The sequence below is a fragment of the Carlito syrichta genome, unplaced genomic scaffold (assembly GCF_000164805.1).
Source record: "Carlito syrichta isolate Samal-C Ts95f unplaced genomic scaffold, Tarsius_syrichta-2.0.1 Scaffold274453, whole genome shotgun sequence".
Taxonomy (NCBI): Eukaryota; Metazoa; Chordata; class Mammalia; order Primates; family Tarsiidae; genus Carlito; species Carlito syrichta.
In genome coordinates, this window is record NW_007218549.1 from 104,304 (window position 1) to 119,874 (window position 15,571).

Consider the following 15,571-nt stretch of genomic DNA (forward strand, 5'->3'; position numbering starts at 1 on the left):
GCGGTCACTGCACTCCAGTCTGGGCGACAGAGTGAGACTCCAACTCAAAAAAAAAAGAAGAAGTGAAACGAATCTGTATGATCTGTGATTAATGGTGGATATATGTCATTATATATCTGTCAAAACCCAAAGAATATACAACACAAAGAGTGAGCTCTAATGTAACCTACTACATACTTCACAGTTAATAATCATGGATCAATATTGGCTCACTATTTGTAACAAATATGCCATACCAACGCAAGATGTTAACAACGGGGATGGGGGGAGTTATATGGGAACCATGTACTTTCTGCTCAACTTGAAACTGCTAAATAAACTTTACTAATTTAAAACAAAACTTTTTTAAAAGGGCAATATAGAAGGCAGTGCTTAAGTGCAAAGGCTTCAAAGCCTATCTCTTATGTTTGAATTTATTAATAGCAATAAAGCCTTTAGCAAGTTATTTAACTTTCCTCACCCATCAGTTATAAAGTTTATGGTCAACATCTATCTTGCAGATATTATTAGGTAGATGCATAAGTCAATAACGTTTGTTTTGGCATGGCAACATTGTATGGTTGGGAGTTTTTTATCATTTGTCATTTGGAGTGACAATGTTGTGCTTGTGAATACTGCCTTGTATTTTGCAGAACTGAAAAACGTGTTATTTGTGAACTAAAGAAGATGGACTGTCAAATGGAAAAAACCAAACACTTCTGACATTTCTTCTGTTTGAGTTTAACAGAGAAGTAAAGGCAGTGAAGGTGGCTTGATAACATTTGTTTTGTCAACGGGAGAACGCCATTGGGAAAAGCATGGCAAGAAAATGGTTCTTTTTTTTTTTTTTTTTTTTTTGAGTTGGAGTCTCACTCTTATCGCCCAGGCTGGCACGCTCACAGCTGTCATTGACCTGCTGGGCTTAGGCGATCCTTCCACTTCAGCCTTCCAAGTAGCTGGAACTACAGACACACGCCACCACGCCTGGCTAGGTTTTCTTTTGTGATTTATTGTAGAGACGAGGTCTCACCAAGTTGCCCTGGCTGGTCTCAAACCCCCAGGCTCAGGCAATCCTTTCACCTCAGCCTCGCAAAGTGCTGGGATTACAGGATGAGCCACCACGCCTGGCCAAAAATGGTTTTGTTGTTTCAAAGAGGGCCACTGTGACCTGAGTGACTCTCCACGTTCAGGGAGACCATTGGGCTTTGATAAAGACCGTTGAAACACTTTAATCTACGATGACCGATGTCGGTCAACCCAAGAACTGACAAATTTGATGAACTGTGACCAATCATCATGCAACATTTGCATTCCATGAGCAAGTGAAAAACGATACGAACTTATGCATAACCCAATATAATTAAGGATCTAGTATATGTATTAAACAAAGCAAGTTTAACACAAAACAGGTGGCCAGTATATATTTGTTAACTGTATATGTACCTTGCTAGTTTCAATTTCAACTGTAGTTTTTGGTATAGAGCAGTAATAATATGGAGGCCTTTCCTAACTTTTAAACTGTCTCTTATTATGAAGCAACTATCTACAAATGAACAGATTTCTAAAAATGGACTAACAAATAACTAGTAAAGACTGAAAAATAATTTCACATGGACTTGGTCTATATAATGCACATTTTCATGGACATATGAACAATTAAGAACTATCCATTTTAATACCATATCTTCAAAACTTTGAGATATGCATAGTGGCTACAATTCCCATTTATAGCAGATAAAGAGAAATTCAGATGATCCTTAGCCAAATTCAGCCTCAATCCTTTCAAATATCCTCTAAAGCTCTGAAACTATCATCTGATTTGAAATCATCTCTAAGTCATAAAACCTCAGGCTGTGGTAAAAATCAAGTTGTTTTCTTTCTAATTAAATGGAGAGATGATATGTTTTAATAAATTCAGTCTAGCATAGGCTAGTAATTTTATGCTCTAGCATTTTATTGAACAATTAATATTTTTGAAATAGTTTTTCCATTCTTTCCAATATAAGTTTTTTCAAAAGTAAAAACTTGGCATCAGACAATCTTTAAGGATTATGATGAATGCAGAAGGAAAAGAGATTTGAAGTGGGTGAACTCTAAAGCCTTTTAAACATTAAAGGTTTGTTTCTAGACAGGCACAGTAGCTTATGTCTATAATTCCAGCATTTTGGGAGGCTGAGACTTGCGGATTGCTTGATTCCAGGAGTTTAAGACAAGCCTGGCCAACAAAATGAAACCCTGTGTCTAAAAAAAAGAAAAAAAAAATTACAAAATTAGCCAAGTGTGACTATGTACACCTGTAGTCCCAGCTACTTGGAAGGCTGAGGTGGGAGGATAGTCTGAACCTAGGAGGTCGGGCCTGTGGTGAGCTATGATCATGCCTCCTCTGCATTCCAGCCTAGACGCCAGAGTGAGACCCCCATTTAAAAAATCTGTTTCTAATAATCCTTTAAAAAAAATGGCAAAGAAACAAATTTTCTCTATTTGCAAACATATACTAATAACCACAGTATTAGGAATACTTTTTTAAGCCTGAGATAACTATTCACCTATCCTAAATCTTTGAGAGGCCATAACATGGATTTAATATGCCCACTGAATAGCCATTTTAACATTGCTTAAATCTCATATTTTTCTAGTAGTTCACTTAACTTACCCTCTAATCACTAGCCAAGGAGAGAACCAGCTTCTCAGAGGTAGCTATTGATAACTGTTATACAACCACCTCCCCAGCTTGTTTTGTACTAATTAGCTTTTCTATTTCAAGTATTTGCCTCTACCCACAAGACCTAAGTTAACCTAATCAGTCCGTCATGACCTTCGAGACACAGACCCCAACACCATGTCAGCAATCATGTGACTAATCCACCCATCTGCCTGCTATCCATCACCTAATGTCTGCATCTTCAATACCTGCCCCTTTGTGATGATGTTGAGCAGACCACCACCCAATCACCTTAATGACCTTCCCCCACCAAAGGGAAGGATTAAAAGGACTCAACCATGAGCAGCCAGCCACCACTGCCTTACCAGACTGAGCGTGGCCATGTCTGTCACCATGTTTCCTGGCTTTGGCCCTCTCCCCTATCTTGGGGAGGTAAATCTTCTCTTTCTCTCTCTCTAATTTGCTTTCTGAATAAACTATATTTTCTAATCTAACTTCTGTGCAATTTTTTGCATTTTTCTCACAGCAGAGGATTGCACACCAGACACCCACACCCTGGTGGGCCTGACCTAACATTCTGGAGGCCCCACTGGGAGTGTAACCTAACAATCTTGAAAAAAAAGGTATATAAAATATATAAGTAAAACTATTATAAGAGAATTCAGCTCAAGTTCAAATATACTATTATCAATATTAAAAAGTATTTTTTGGTGCATTGTAGCTTAGTATATAGAAGTAATTTATTCCTAAAAACTGATGATTGGAACATGACAAGCTGTAATTCCACCGCTTGTACACTGATTTTCTTGAGACTACTTGGAACTGTGTAGTCTGATTTCCCAGGGGGTTTTTTTTTTTTTAGTCAACTTTACCCCTTTTCTAAAAACAAATATGATCACTTTAGAGATCTGAACATACAGGCACCTTGGTAGAGAAGTGAAGTCACAAAGTCTATTGAACTCTTTTTTGTTTTTTTTTTGAGTCTGAGTCTCACTCTTGTTGCCCAGGCTGAAGTGCAGTGGCAAGCTTATGGCCACCACAGCCTCGATCTGCTGGGATCAGGCAATCCTTCTGCTTCAGCCTTCCAAGTAGCTGGAACTACAGATGCACGCCACCATGCCTGGCTAGTTTTTGTGATTTATTGTAGAGACAAGGTCTCACCAAGTTGCTCAAGTTGGTCTTGAACCCTGGGCTCAGACAATCCTCTCGTCTCTGCCCCCCAAAATGCTGGGAATTCAGGCTGAGCCACCGCGCCCGGCCATCTGTTGAACTCAACATCATCGTATCAAGGTCACAATGACAGAACATTTGTGTCCAACTTTTTGTTGCCAGTAGTCCTAACACTAGGCAAAATCAGAACTGGTAGTAGCACTGGGCCCAAGCCTGACTGTACCTAACTTGGGCTATAGACTACATGGCATCTGATGACTCTGATGTTCCAAAAAAAGTAAAGCATATCTATACATTAAGTGAAGTATTAATGCACGGAGAACAAAAACTTTACATAAAATTCTGCTTAATAAATGGGGGCCAAATTTAACAAAATTCTACTTTCATGAATTTTACATAAGAATTTACATAATTAGAATTTTCAATATGGTTAAAGATTCTATAACCAAAACTTAAGTAAACTAATGATTTAACAAATTATGAAGGAATACAAGATCCTTTAGTAAGCTTTTCTTTACGAGTTAAAAAAAATTAAAGTAAAACTTTGAAGAGATTACCCAACTCTATCAATCACTGATGGCTCAAGGGACACCCAATCATATGATAAAGCCTCTAGTTTAGGCAATGTAGAAAAATTCCTGGCTCCAGATGCAATCTGGTGATTTGGGCAGCATGTGATTGTTAACCATGACGCGACAGATGAGACTTCAAAATCTGTACACTGGACTAGGATGGCCGCAAAGACGAAAGTCAGGTCAGGACCAGGGAGAAAAACTGTGTAAACATATATATTCCCATTTTCAACACAGCTTGGGGATAAGGGTTAGAAGCAGGATTTGGGAAGACTCAGTACTGGAGTCCATGGTGTTGGGGGGAGCATGTTGACAAGTTGCCTCCGCCCATGCCCTTTGGCCTAGATATGAATTCTTCCAATTGGAGCAGCCCACGGGGAGGAAGCCAGGGTCCCCCGTGGACGCAGGCAGCGTGACCTTTGCCCTCGCGTAGCCTGAGAAAGGAAAGAAGGGGCGGGAGAGAGAAGGGACGGGAGAGGAGAAGGGGCGGGAGGGGAGAGCTGCCGACAGCTCCCAGGGGCGGCGCAGTCCGTTTTGTCCTAACTCCTCCACTTTGCTCCCCTTGTCCCCACCCGAGGTTCCCTTTTACCCGGGCAGGACAGCTTGGCCAACGGCGCCAACATGTTCAAAGTCACCAGGACTCTCGGTCGGACACAACAGGAGGACTGAGGCTCGCCGCGGGCGCTGGACCTCTAGGCCGCGGGGGGCGCCATCGCCTGCGGGGAAGCAAGGACTTCTCTGCTGCAGTTCGCCTCTGCGCGCAGCCGACCGCTCTTGCCTCACTGCGCTCCCGCCTCCTCTTCGCTCTGCGCCGGCGCCACGCCTGACGCGACGGCCGACAGAGGCTTCCGGGTCGAGCACCAAAGTGGGGAAAAGAGAAACTCCGAATTCCAGCCCCGGCAGCCGGCATGCGATGGGCGGGGCCTCCCCCAAAAAAAAAAAAAAAAAAAAAGGAAAACCTCAGGCAGGACGCACGCGCAGTGAAATGGCAAGGCTGCGCGCGCATGGCACTCTGGGAGTTGTAGTCTTCCGCGCGAGCGCCCGTCGAGCCCGGCCTATATCTGCGCAGAAGCGATGGACCGCCCAAGGGGCACCGACTGACATCTGATTGGCTGTCCTGGAAAATGAACCGTCTTAGCGATCCTGGGCGGAGAGCCACGACGGGCGGGGCGGGATTTCGGGCGGCGGCGGGAGGCTGAGCCTGTGGGCTCGAGGCGCGAGCGATTGAAAGGCTGTTGTTGGTGTCGGTTCGGCAGCTCTGGTCGGACTTCGCGGCCCCGACCCTTCCCGTCATGGCTGACTCGGAGGAGCTGCGGGCTGCTTTGTCGTCCCCGTCGCCTCCCTCCTCTCCCTCGTCTTCAGATGTCTCTTTTGCGTCTTCCCCGGGCGTCCCGGGGGGTTTGGACTGGCCAGTGTCGAGCGGGGACCGCGGCCGAACGGTGGACCCGCTGGAGGAGGTGGAGCTGCAGATCGGAGACGTGAGTGGTGCCTCTCGAGGGACACAGCTGCGGGGCCCGGGCGGGGCTCGCCCACCCGGCCCAGCGAGACCTTCTCCCGCATCCCTGGCGGGGGTGGGGGTGGGGGGTGATGATGGGGAGGTGCCAGCAGCCAGGGGGCCTCCCGCCCCGAGGACTCGCCGTTAGCGTTGAGGAACTGGGGTCGTTCCTGCACCCGCCCCACCCTCTCTCTTCTCTTCTGGTCTCGCCTTCTGGTTTCCATCATCCGCAGAAACTCGAAACCGCGCGGTTCTGGCCGCCTGGGGCGCGTTCCTTTCCCCCCTCTCCCGTTGGAGAGAGGCTTCCCCCGCGCAGGGTTTGCCTTGCTGCCCGTCGGTGCCTGGGATCAAGCTGTGATTTCTCTCCGGGGACTTAGCGCCCGCTGACCCAGTTGGCCGCCTGCCCAGAGCCCGCTGGAAATGCTGTTGTCGGTTGGCTCGCGGGACCCAGCCGGAAGGCTCGGCCTCGTCCCTCGGCTTCCCAACTAACGGTTTCTTGCGAGACTCCGCCCTAGGACTGGAGAATGCATATTCGTCTGGGTGCTTTCTGTTAAATCTCGGATTCCCAGAAATTGGCAGCCCACCTCCCACCCCTAAGTCACACACCGCCGGAGGCGGCGCGGGGGGCATGGGGCTGCCTCGTGTCAGTATTTGTGGACTCTTGAGTGGGTCCTGTGCAATGAGGTATGTGGGCGGAACCTTCCTGGGAGAGCTTTGTGGAATAGACCCTCCCGCGTCGTTTGGAAACCGGGAAATGAACTCGATCATCTCATTGCCCGACAAGTTTTTTTTTTTTTTTTTTTAAGATAACTAAAGTGCTGATCCAGCTTTTAGTTTTGCAGAACAAGACTGGTTACAAGTAAATATGTAGAGTTAGGTGCTGATGCGTTATCTAGGAACAATGTTATTTTATATCTTAGGTGAAGATTTTTATTTAAAAAGTGAATTTTCTCCCTAGAGTTGGATATATTTAGCATCTGTGTGTGATTTTGTTGATGTTATTTGTCAGAGCTCAGAGTATCTTTTCTTTGATCTGTACATTTTCATTGTTTAAAGTGTTCACAGGCAAAAATAGGGGAGCAATGCCCATGTTACCTAAATATCAGTAAGCTTTGTTTATGATGAAGTCCTTCAGATACTTCTGGTACTTAGTGTCAAGGGATCCAATCCTCTTGTTGGGCCGAGTGAGAGTTCAGTGTATTTCCTTTTTATTTTTTTGAATTGTAGTCTCATTCTGTCGCCCAGGCTGGAGTGCAGTGGCACGCTCATGGCCACAGCAGCCTTGACCTGCTAGGCTCAGGTGATCCTTCCGCCTCAGTCTTCCAAGTCGCTGCAACTACAGGCATGCGCCACCACATCCGGCTAATTTTTTGATTTATGGTAGAGATGAGGTCTTGCCACATTGCCCAGGCTGGTCTTGAACCCATGGGCTCAGGAAATCCTCTCACCTTGGCCTCCCAAAAGTGCTGGGATTATAGGTGTGAGTCACTGTGCCTAGCCCTGTGCATTTTCAATTAAAATGAAAATACTGACTTGTCATGTCTCATACATAATGAATATTTTTCTAGCAGATATACTTCCTCAAAGCTTATTTAATATTAAAGAATTTTTCAGGTTTCCGGAAAGAGTCAATGGTTTTAGTTTGAAAACTTATTACTTTTAAAGAAAATAACTTGGGCATTGGATTAAAGGCTTTAAGCTATTTTTAGACTATTTGTAACATGAGATGAGAATTTAAAAAATAAACTTGTTTCAACCTCTTTTTCTTTTAAATTTCAGGCAGCATTTTCATTAACCAAACTTCTTGAAGCCACATCTGTAGTATCCGCTCAAGTGGAAGAACTTGCCTTCAAGTGTACAGAAAATGCACGTTTTCTTAAAACTTGGCGGGACCTCTTGAAAGAAGGCTATGATTCTTTGAAACCCGAGAACTGATTTGGCATGCTTGGTTGCTTAATAATGTGTAACAATTATTGTGTAATAATTCATACTTTCTCATGTATGATATTTGCACACATCCCACATGTATAGGATGATCTCTCCGCAGTAATCTGTATATACTCAGAATGAAATTTTTCTAAGTTTTCTTGACTTTTGCTAAAGCAGAATACTGATGTTTTTTTGATGCTGACCAGTACGTGTTCTTCCTTAAATATTTCTGCCCTCTAAACTTTCATAGAATTCTTTATCAGCAGATACTTAGTTAACCCATTCATGACTGGTAAATTTTTCACTTTCCTAATCCTAGTGTGGGTGAAAATTATGCCACAAACTTCTGTCATTAAGCACAAGTGAAATGGTCTTTTCTAAATTGTCACCTTTTTTACAATACAGCTGAAGTTGCAGACATAGTCAGTATTTGCCTCAGACACCACTTTGACTAGCATTCCATACTTTGTGTTTTTATTCTAATTACAAACCCCAAAAGATAGTTGTCCATGATGAGGTATCATGGATTCGTCCAAGCATAGTTCTCGTTCGGGTTTGTATACAGTATTAAACTTATTTAAAGCATAATTTATTATGGGTTCAATTTTGCATAATCTGCTTGAATTTCACTGTATTTCTGCATTATTGAAAAAATGCAAAACCCATAAAACTTGTAGGAATCTATTTCATGTCTTAATTTTGAAAAAAGAAAGGTGTCGCAGTTGATGAACGTAAGGACCAATAATCGTGTATTGTGATTTCTTCACTTGTCCCATCAAAATATTTGATGATAGAATTTTTCTTCTTGGACACTGCAATATTGCTCTACTTTTTTGATTTTGGACATGTTTATGTGTGATACATCTAATCATAACAGCTGTTAGTTTCAGTTGCAATCGTTTCTATAAAATCATCTCCAATAACTAGTCTGACAACTTCACTTACACTTTGAGGATCATTTGGAAATACCTTGACACTTGGATTACCAGTAAACACTTCTAAATTGCTTTTTGGATCATATTTTGTCCACTCAATGTCTGAAACCTTCTCACCAGTATGAGATTCACTGTCGTAGATTATCTGTATTACATTTACATTGCATCATTACACCACTATCTGTCTCACTATCACTAATAAGTTCACTGGATCACCTTTGACCTCGGAAATCTCTTCAGTATATATTTCTTCATTTTCCATAGTTATGGTAAATTATTTTTAACACTGAAGTATGAAAGCCCTGATATATCAAAATATAAGCATACAACACTTATCTCAACAAAATAATGACCAACTTGCAATTTTACCAACTATGTAAATCAATAACAACATTGCTCAGTAGGTATCAGATAATTATCTCAATTAATTTTCTACTTGCATGACTATTCATTTTCAAGCAAAATATAATAACACATACATATGACAATGTTGCAGCATTCAGAAACAGAATTTTCAAAGATGTAGATTCATGTCAGCGGCAACCAGGAACAGAATTTGGAATGATGTAAATTCACATCTGCAGTAGTGAGTGATTTAATATCAACAGTGCTCCCATGCTACTAGTAGCAAACTCAGTAAACCATTATTTGTTTTGCAACAAGATGCCAGGTGTTGCAGAGTTGGAAGTTGAGCTTTGTCTTAGGGCACAGGAGAGGTTGCTGTAAGATTGCCAATGGTAGATCCAGCTTTGTTAGTCTCTATCGCCCAGGCTAGAGTGCAGTGGCATGCTCACGGCTACCCCAGCATCCACCTGCAGGGCTCAGACAATCCTTCACCTCACCCTTGCAAATAGCTGAACTGCAGGCACACACTACTGCACCAGCTAATTTTTGATACATTGTAGAGACAAGATCTCACCAAGTTGCCCAGGCTGGTTTCGAACCCCTGGGCTCAGGCAATCCTTTTACCTCAGCCTCACAAAGTGCTGGGATGACAGGCTTGAGTCACTGCGCCCGGCCTCTTTATTTGTTTAGATTCAGTGATTGTGTCTTACAAACTTTTAGATCCCCAACACCTAAAACAGTGTCAAACAACACTCACTAAATGTTGAATAAAGAGTTGACAGACACAGTTAAAAGCTATTTTTCAATTGGTCATGAAGACTAATTTTTTCTCTAAAAAATGTATTAAAAAGCTATCATTAAAGTTCAAATTTCCATAAAAAAAGAGGACAAAAATTTTCCCAGTGACATTCTGATTCATATATTTTTTTAGAGAAATTTTATATGATACTTTTTGCCCTTCTGTAATATTTTTTAAAAAAGTTTTTACTTTAGGAAATGAAAGATTGTGTAGAAAGAATGCTTAGTTTTCTCTGTTTCTATGATTAACTGCTTTTACATGTAATATTTTTTGTATTTGATATTTTTATATGTTTGTTGTCTTTAAAGTGCCTTATCAAATTTATGACTTTTTGTTATTACTTTTGGAGATTTGCAAGTTGTATAATAATTCTAAAGAAGTTACTTTGTTTCCAATGTATCAAATATAAATGATATGATTATTTTCATATTATTTGACCTTAGTGACAATATTCTGTTTTGCTTGTCCTATATCTTACATTGCCTTTTGATGGTTCGTGTCATGTTTTGGCAATAAGCCAGCGAATTCTCCATTGAATATAACTTCTAGACATCTTTGGTATGGCATCTTAATTCTCTGTAGATGTGTGCAGAATTATATCCAAAGCCCCACAGTGGGCTATTGAAAGGGGACAGATGGATGGGCATGTTTAGCATATTAAGTCATCATTTTAATTTTTAAAACTAATGATCATACATATGGTGTCATTTTTATACCAAAGAGATGCTTATTTCAGTATTAGAAAAATATTTTTCTAATTAGTCCAGAAAATTGCAATTTTAAAAATGTACAAAAATAAACTCTTATTAAAAACAAACTTTATTTCCATTTCTTTGGGTTTATTATTTTAAAAGTTTTTATTGATATATTTCAAACATTTGAAAGGTAAATGATTTAAAGAACACTTATGTATTCCCGTCATGCAGATTTAATAAATGTTGGCATTTGGCTTTATTTCTTCGGACATATGTATATATAAATATAAGTGCTAGCTATTTTGAAGCTTGCTTTGTTACCTCTTTGGTCTGATTCCCCTTGTCCCTCCCCAGCAGTAACCACTGTCCTAAAGGTGGGATATATGTTAGTTTGTGTTTTTGTATTTTTAATACATAGGTGTGTTTTCAGTGAACTACAAAATGTTCTGTATGTGGTAGCCAGCCTCCAGATCGTCTGGTGATCTCTGCCTCGTAGTGTTCATGCCCCTGGATAGCCTTCTCCCACAGTAAATAATGCCCACTTATGTGACCAGCAGGATATTGAGGAAACTGTCATTTCTGATATCTTTTGCTCATTTTCTATTTTGTTGTTAGTCTGTAGGCATTACATATTTTGAATATTAACGATCTGTTATGTATGTATCAACTATCTTTTGTAGTCTGGTTTGTTTTTGCATTTTGATTAGGGAATATCCTTGAATGCTTTTTAATGTCATCTACCAATCTTTCATAGTGGTTTGTGCTTTCTGGGATTTGTAAGGAAATGTGATCCAAAAGTTACAAAATTTTTGTTTAGGTGTTTAAGCCAACCAAAATTTGTTTTTGCTTATGGTGTGATTTTTGGAATCCTGTTTCATTTGGTTTTGCATGTGTATGGCTGTTCCTTTAAGTACCAACTTTCAATGCTACATCTGTCATTCAGTTACCATGCAAATGTCAGTTTTGAGTCTTCTTTTAATATGAAGGAAAGCTGAACATGCTACCCTCAAATATGCTGATTTGGCATTTCAAGTTATTTCAAGCTGAAAGCACTTGAGAAACAAGTTGCAGAAAGGGCTATCTTAACTGCCTTTCCCACCTGTAGCAAGCCATAAGCATTTCTTTGAGAAAGATCCCTTCCTTGTTCCAAGATAAGATAGCGCTTATCAATTAAGAGGGCACCAGAGGAATCCAACAAACCTTACTGTTAGTTTCTTTTTACATATTTGCCTTCCCACAGTTTCTTGCTTCTGGAAGACTAAAATTGCTTTCCTTTGTCTTGTCACTTCTCTCAAATTTATTCTTGTTGAAGATTCTGTGTAAGCCAGAGTTCTAAGTCACTGCTTGTAGTTATCTTCCATTGAAATTTCTCCTGTGTGATGTGCACAGCATGTGTTAATAAATGTACTTGTTTTTCTCTTGTTAATCTGTCCTAACTATGAATGTGTAAGAGCTGAGGAGAAATTACTATTCCTGTCCTACAGATCTATTTGCTTGACCCCATGCTGAAACTCCCTGTACATTTCCTTGTAAGTTTGAAAAGAAAAAACTGTGTTACTGATTTCCAATTCTGAGTTGTGGTCAGCTTAGGTTAACCCCTGGCTTCAGAGAGTGAGATTTCTATGATCACTTCTAATTCATTCCTCAGCACCAATGTTTACAGTTGCTAGTGTCGAGTCCGGTGCGCCCAGAGCACAGCTCTACTTACAGTTTGTGTTACCATATGTTGTCCACAGAAAAGTTCATTTTATTTGTATGAGTGATTTTTTAAAAAATTATCCCTTTTTATATTTCGGTTTGCTTCATGGCAGAGGTTGGGCTCATGGGGAAGAAAAGCATCAACATTTTCTTAAGGACTTACACATTTTTTTAAACTTGGTAAGTAGCTCATTACTAGCTCTACATAAACCTCAGAGGAGAACTTAATACTCTGATATAAATTTTTAAAAACCTCAAGAGACTAAAGTCAAGATAACATTTTTAACATAAAAAATAATGTGTTTAGTTTCAAAAATTCTGAGTATGAAATATGTGCCAGGAACTATGTTAGGAGCTTTATATATATTATTTTATGTAACTGTATCTGCTCTGAGGAAAGTGTTATTACTGTTTACAGAATAAGAAACAGGCCGAGATAAAATAATCTGTCTGTGGGTCTCTGACACCAAAACTGATATGCTTGTCTACACCACACCCACCCCTTAGAATTATTAATTTTCAGGATTTTTATTGGAAAAATGGAAAAATCTGTGATGGCTAATTTTATGTTTCAACTTGACTGGGCCACAGGTACCCAGATATTTAGTCCGACATTTTTCTGAGTTTTTCAGTGAGGATATTCTTGGATGAGATGGCCATATACATTATTAGACTATGTAAAGCAGATTGTCCTCCTTAATGCGAGTTGTCCCCATCCTATCAGTTGAAGACTCGAGTACAGCAAAAGGCTGACCTCACCTAGCAAAGTGGGATTCTGCCTCGTGGCTTGGCCTGGAAACATCTACCTTCCTGCCTGACAGCCTTTGAACTGGGACATGGATTCTTTCTGCTTCTATGGCACCTTGCCAACCTTTGAACTAGTATTGGAACATCAGTGCTGCAGATTTTTGACTTGCAGGACTCCATAAACATAAGAGATAATTTCTTAAAATTTCTCTCTCTCTCTCTCTCTCTCTCTCTCTCTCTCTCTCTCTCTATATATATATATATATATATATATATATTCCTATCCCATGGAGAACCCAAAATAATATACCATCCAAAAATAGAATATTTGTGTCAGTAACTATAACCCTATAACACTTTTTTTTCCCCCCTGAAATTACTTTTTGGATGGGAGAAAGCTCTAAAAACCTGTAAAGATCACTTGACCAAATTAAAACTGTAGGTACAAAGACTTCTTAGAAGGTTATTGCAAATAACCCCTTGAGACACCATGTTAATGTGTTAGGAACTGAGATGAAGAGAAGTAGATGGATGTCAGAGATGTTTATGAAGTTGAATCAAGAGAGGACTGGGTGGTTTGAAATGGTGGATAAAGAAGAAGAAAGAGTGAAGGATGATCCAGACTTCTAGCTTGGGCCACTGGGTACCATTCACCAGGACAGGATCTTGAGGAGAATAAGGTGTCAGAGTCCAGATCCATACACAATGATGACATTAAAAAGCCAGTGAAACACTCATGTGGAAAGGTTTACTTTGGAGAAAGAACAAACTAAAGGTAAAAATGTGAATCAGCAGTATTACACAGAAACAAGGCAGGTAAGTGGGTGAGATTGCCGTGGTCTGTAGATAAGAAAAAGGCTTAAAACAATGAGAGAGAATAAGGGTTCTAGTGAAATATTTCCATGAAAAGGAGCAATTTAGTAAAAATTAAATAACTTGGTGTGTTTTTGAGTACTCTTAGCTAGTGTGTCAATTCACTTAACTAGTTTATCAAGCAATGCGTGACATTTCAATTCCAGTTACATATTTCCCCTTCACCTTTGTTCTTTGCCTTCAACTTCCAAGTCAACTTTCTCTAAATTGCTTTGGTTTCACCAATCATTACTTTGGGAGAGATTACCTATGAGCGCGCTGACTTAGTAGTTCTTAAACTAAAAACAGGAAAAAAGCAAAAACAAAACACAAGTTGAGGTTTTCCTGATAAAATTGAAAGAAAAAAAAATTTTAAGACGGGGTCTTGCTCTGCCACACAGGCTGGAATGCAGTGGCACAATCATCTGTCACAGCAGCCTCAAACTCTTGGGCTCAAGCAATCCTCTTGCCTCATCCTCCCAGTAGCTTGGACTGCAGCTTCCTGTCACCACAGTAAGCTTTTATTTCTTAAAAAAAAAAATTTTTTTTTTTGGTAAAGACAGAATCTCACTATGTTACCAAAGCTAAATTTTCAAATTTTATAACAATGTTGGCTTGCTTGATTTAAAGGATTGGTTTGCCCTAGAGCATGGTGCATAAATTATAAACCAAAGTTATAATTCTAAGAAAGAAAAACTTGACATAACTCTGGGTTAATTGAGTGCTTCTGTGTACTTCCTATAGAAGCTGGCGGGAGCTAGCTATGTAGTATATTAGTAATTATTACATTAAATGGAAGTTACTTTATTTGAGGAGGCAGAAGGGTAGAAGTGTGAGTAGACCAAGTAGACAGGAAGCCAAATGACCTCTAGAAAATACTTAAAAATATCATAGATGCTAAAGAAAGCTTCAGATGTATATTTTGTAAGTTTACTGCATTTCTTTTTTTTTTTTTTTTTTGAGTTGAGTCTCACTCCACCGCTCAGGCTGGAGCATAGTGGCACACTCAGAGCCACCCCAGCGTCAACCTGCTGGGGCCTGGTGATCCTTCTGCCTCAGACTTCCGAGTAGCTGGAACTACAGGCGTGCGCTACCATGCCTGGCTAATTTTTTATTTATTGTAGGGATGAGATCTTGCCAAGTTGCCCAGGCTGGTCTTGAACCCGCGGGCTCAGGCAATCCACTCGCCTCAGCCTCCCGAAGTGCTGGGATTACAGGCTGAGCTACTGAGCCCAGCCAGTGTACTGCATTTCTAAGGTCCTTAAATGGGTTAGGAGAATGATTTTTGTAAGACTGAATTTTTTTCCATCCCATTTTCATGATTATAGCTTTTATTCTTTTTCAGATCTTTTTAAGGAGAATTTTTTCTATTGTTACTTAATATAAACTTCTAAATAATAAGTAATTCTTAAAATAATCTTATTAAAATAACTTAAATGCTTTTATAGGCTTTAAATTTTTTCTTTGTAGGCTATTTTAAAATAAAAAGTTATTATAGTCTATTTTATTTACTATAATAAAAATATTAGTTATATTCTTGAATATTCTAAGCAGAACTATAGTTTTCTATTGTGTTCTGAGTTTTGTTGAAATATGCCACATCTTTCATGTACAAAATTTCTTGGGAGCATTTCAAGTAAGAACAAAAAGAACTCAAAGCAATCCGTGTTTTTAGCAGAATTAAATTTCAGGT

General features: G+C 40.1%; 2 protein-coding genes across 3 annotated transcripts in view; one reads left to right on the top strand and one right to left on the bottom strand.

Annotated features, from left to right (window-relative positions):
- Positions 1-5,299, bottom strand: part of ETFDH (electron transfer flavoprotein dehydrogenase) — a 33,854-nt gene extending 28,555 nt beyond the window's left edge. For both annotated transcript variants that reach the window (XM_008052440.1, XM_008052441.2), the window contains exon 1: positions 4,973-5,299. In XM_008052440.1, coding sequence (XP_008050631.1) covers positions 4,973-5,006 — 34 coding nt within the window. In that variant the 5' untranslated portion in view covers positions 5,007-5,299. The remainder of the gene's footprint in view (positions 1-4,972) is intronic.
- Positions 5,300-5,595: 296 nt separating this feature from the next.
- Positions 5,596-9,082, top strand: CUNH4orf46 (chromosome unknown C4orf46 homolog). The gene is made up of 2 exons (XM_008052442.2): positions 5,596-5,861; positions 7,658-9,082. Exons 1-2 carry the CDS (start codon positions 5,676-5,678, stop codon positions 7,811-7,813), a joined length of 342 nt encoding a protein of 113 aa, XP_008050633.1. The 5' UTR covers positions 5,596-5,675; the 3' UTR covers positions 7,814-9,082.
- The last annotated feature ends 6,489 nt before the right edge of the window (positions 9,083-15,571 follow it).

Coding starts and splice junctions, on each gene's coding strand:
- CUNH4orf46 (XM_008052442.2), top strand. CDS start 5,676: ATGGCTGACTCGGAGGAGCTGCGGGCTGCTTTGTCGTCCCCGTCGCCT. Junction 5,862..7,657: donor TGGAGCTGCAGATCGGAGAC/GTGAGTGGTGCC, acceptor TTTAAATTTCAG/GCAGCATTTTCATTAACCAA.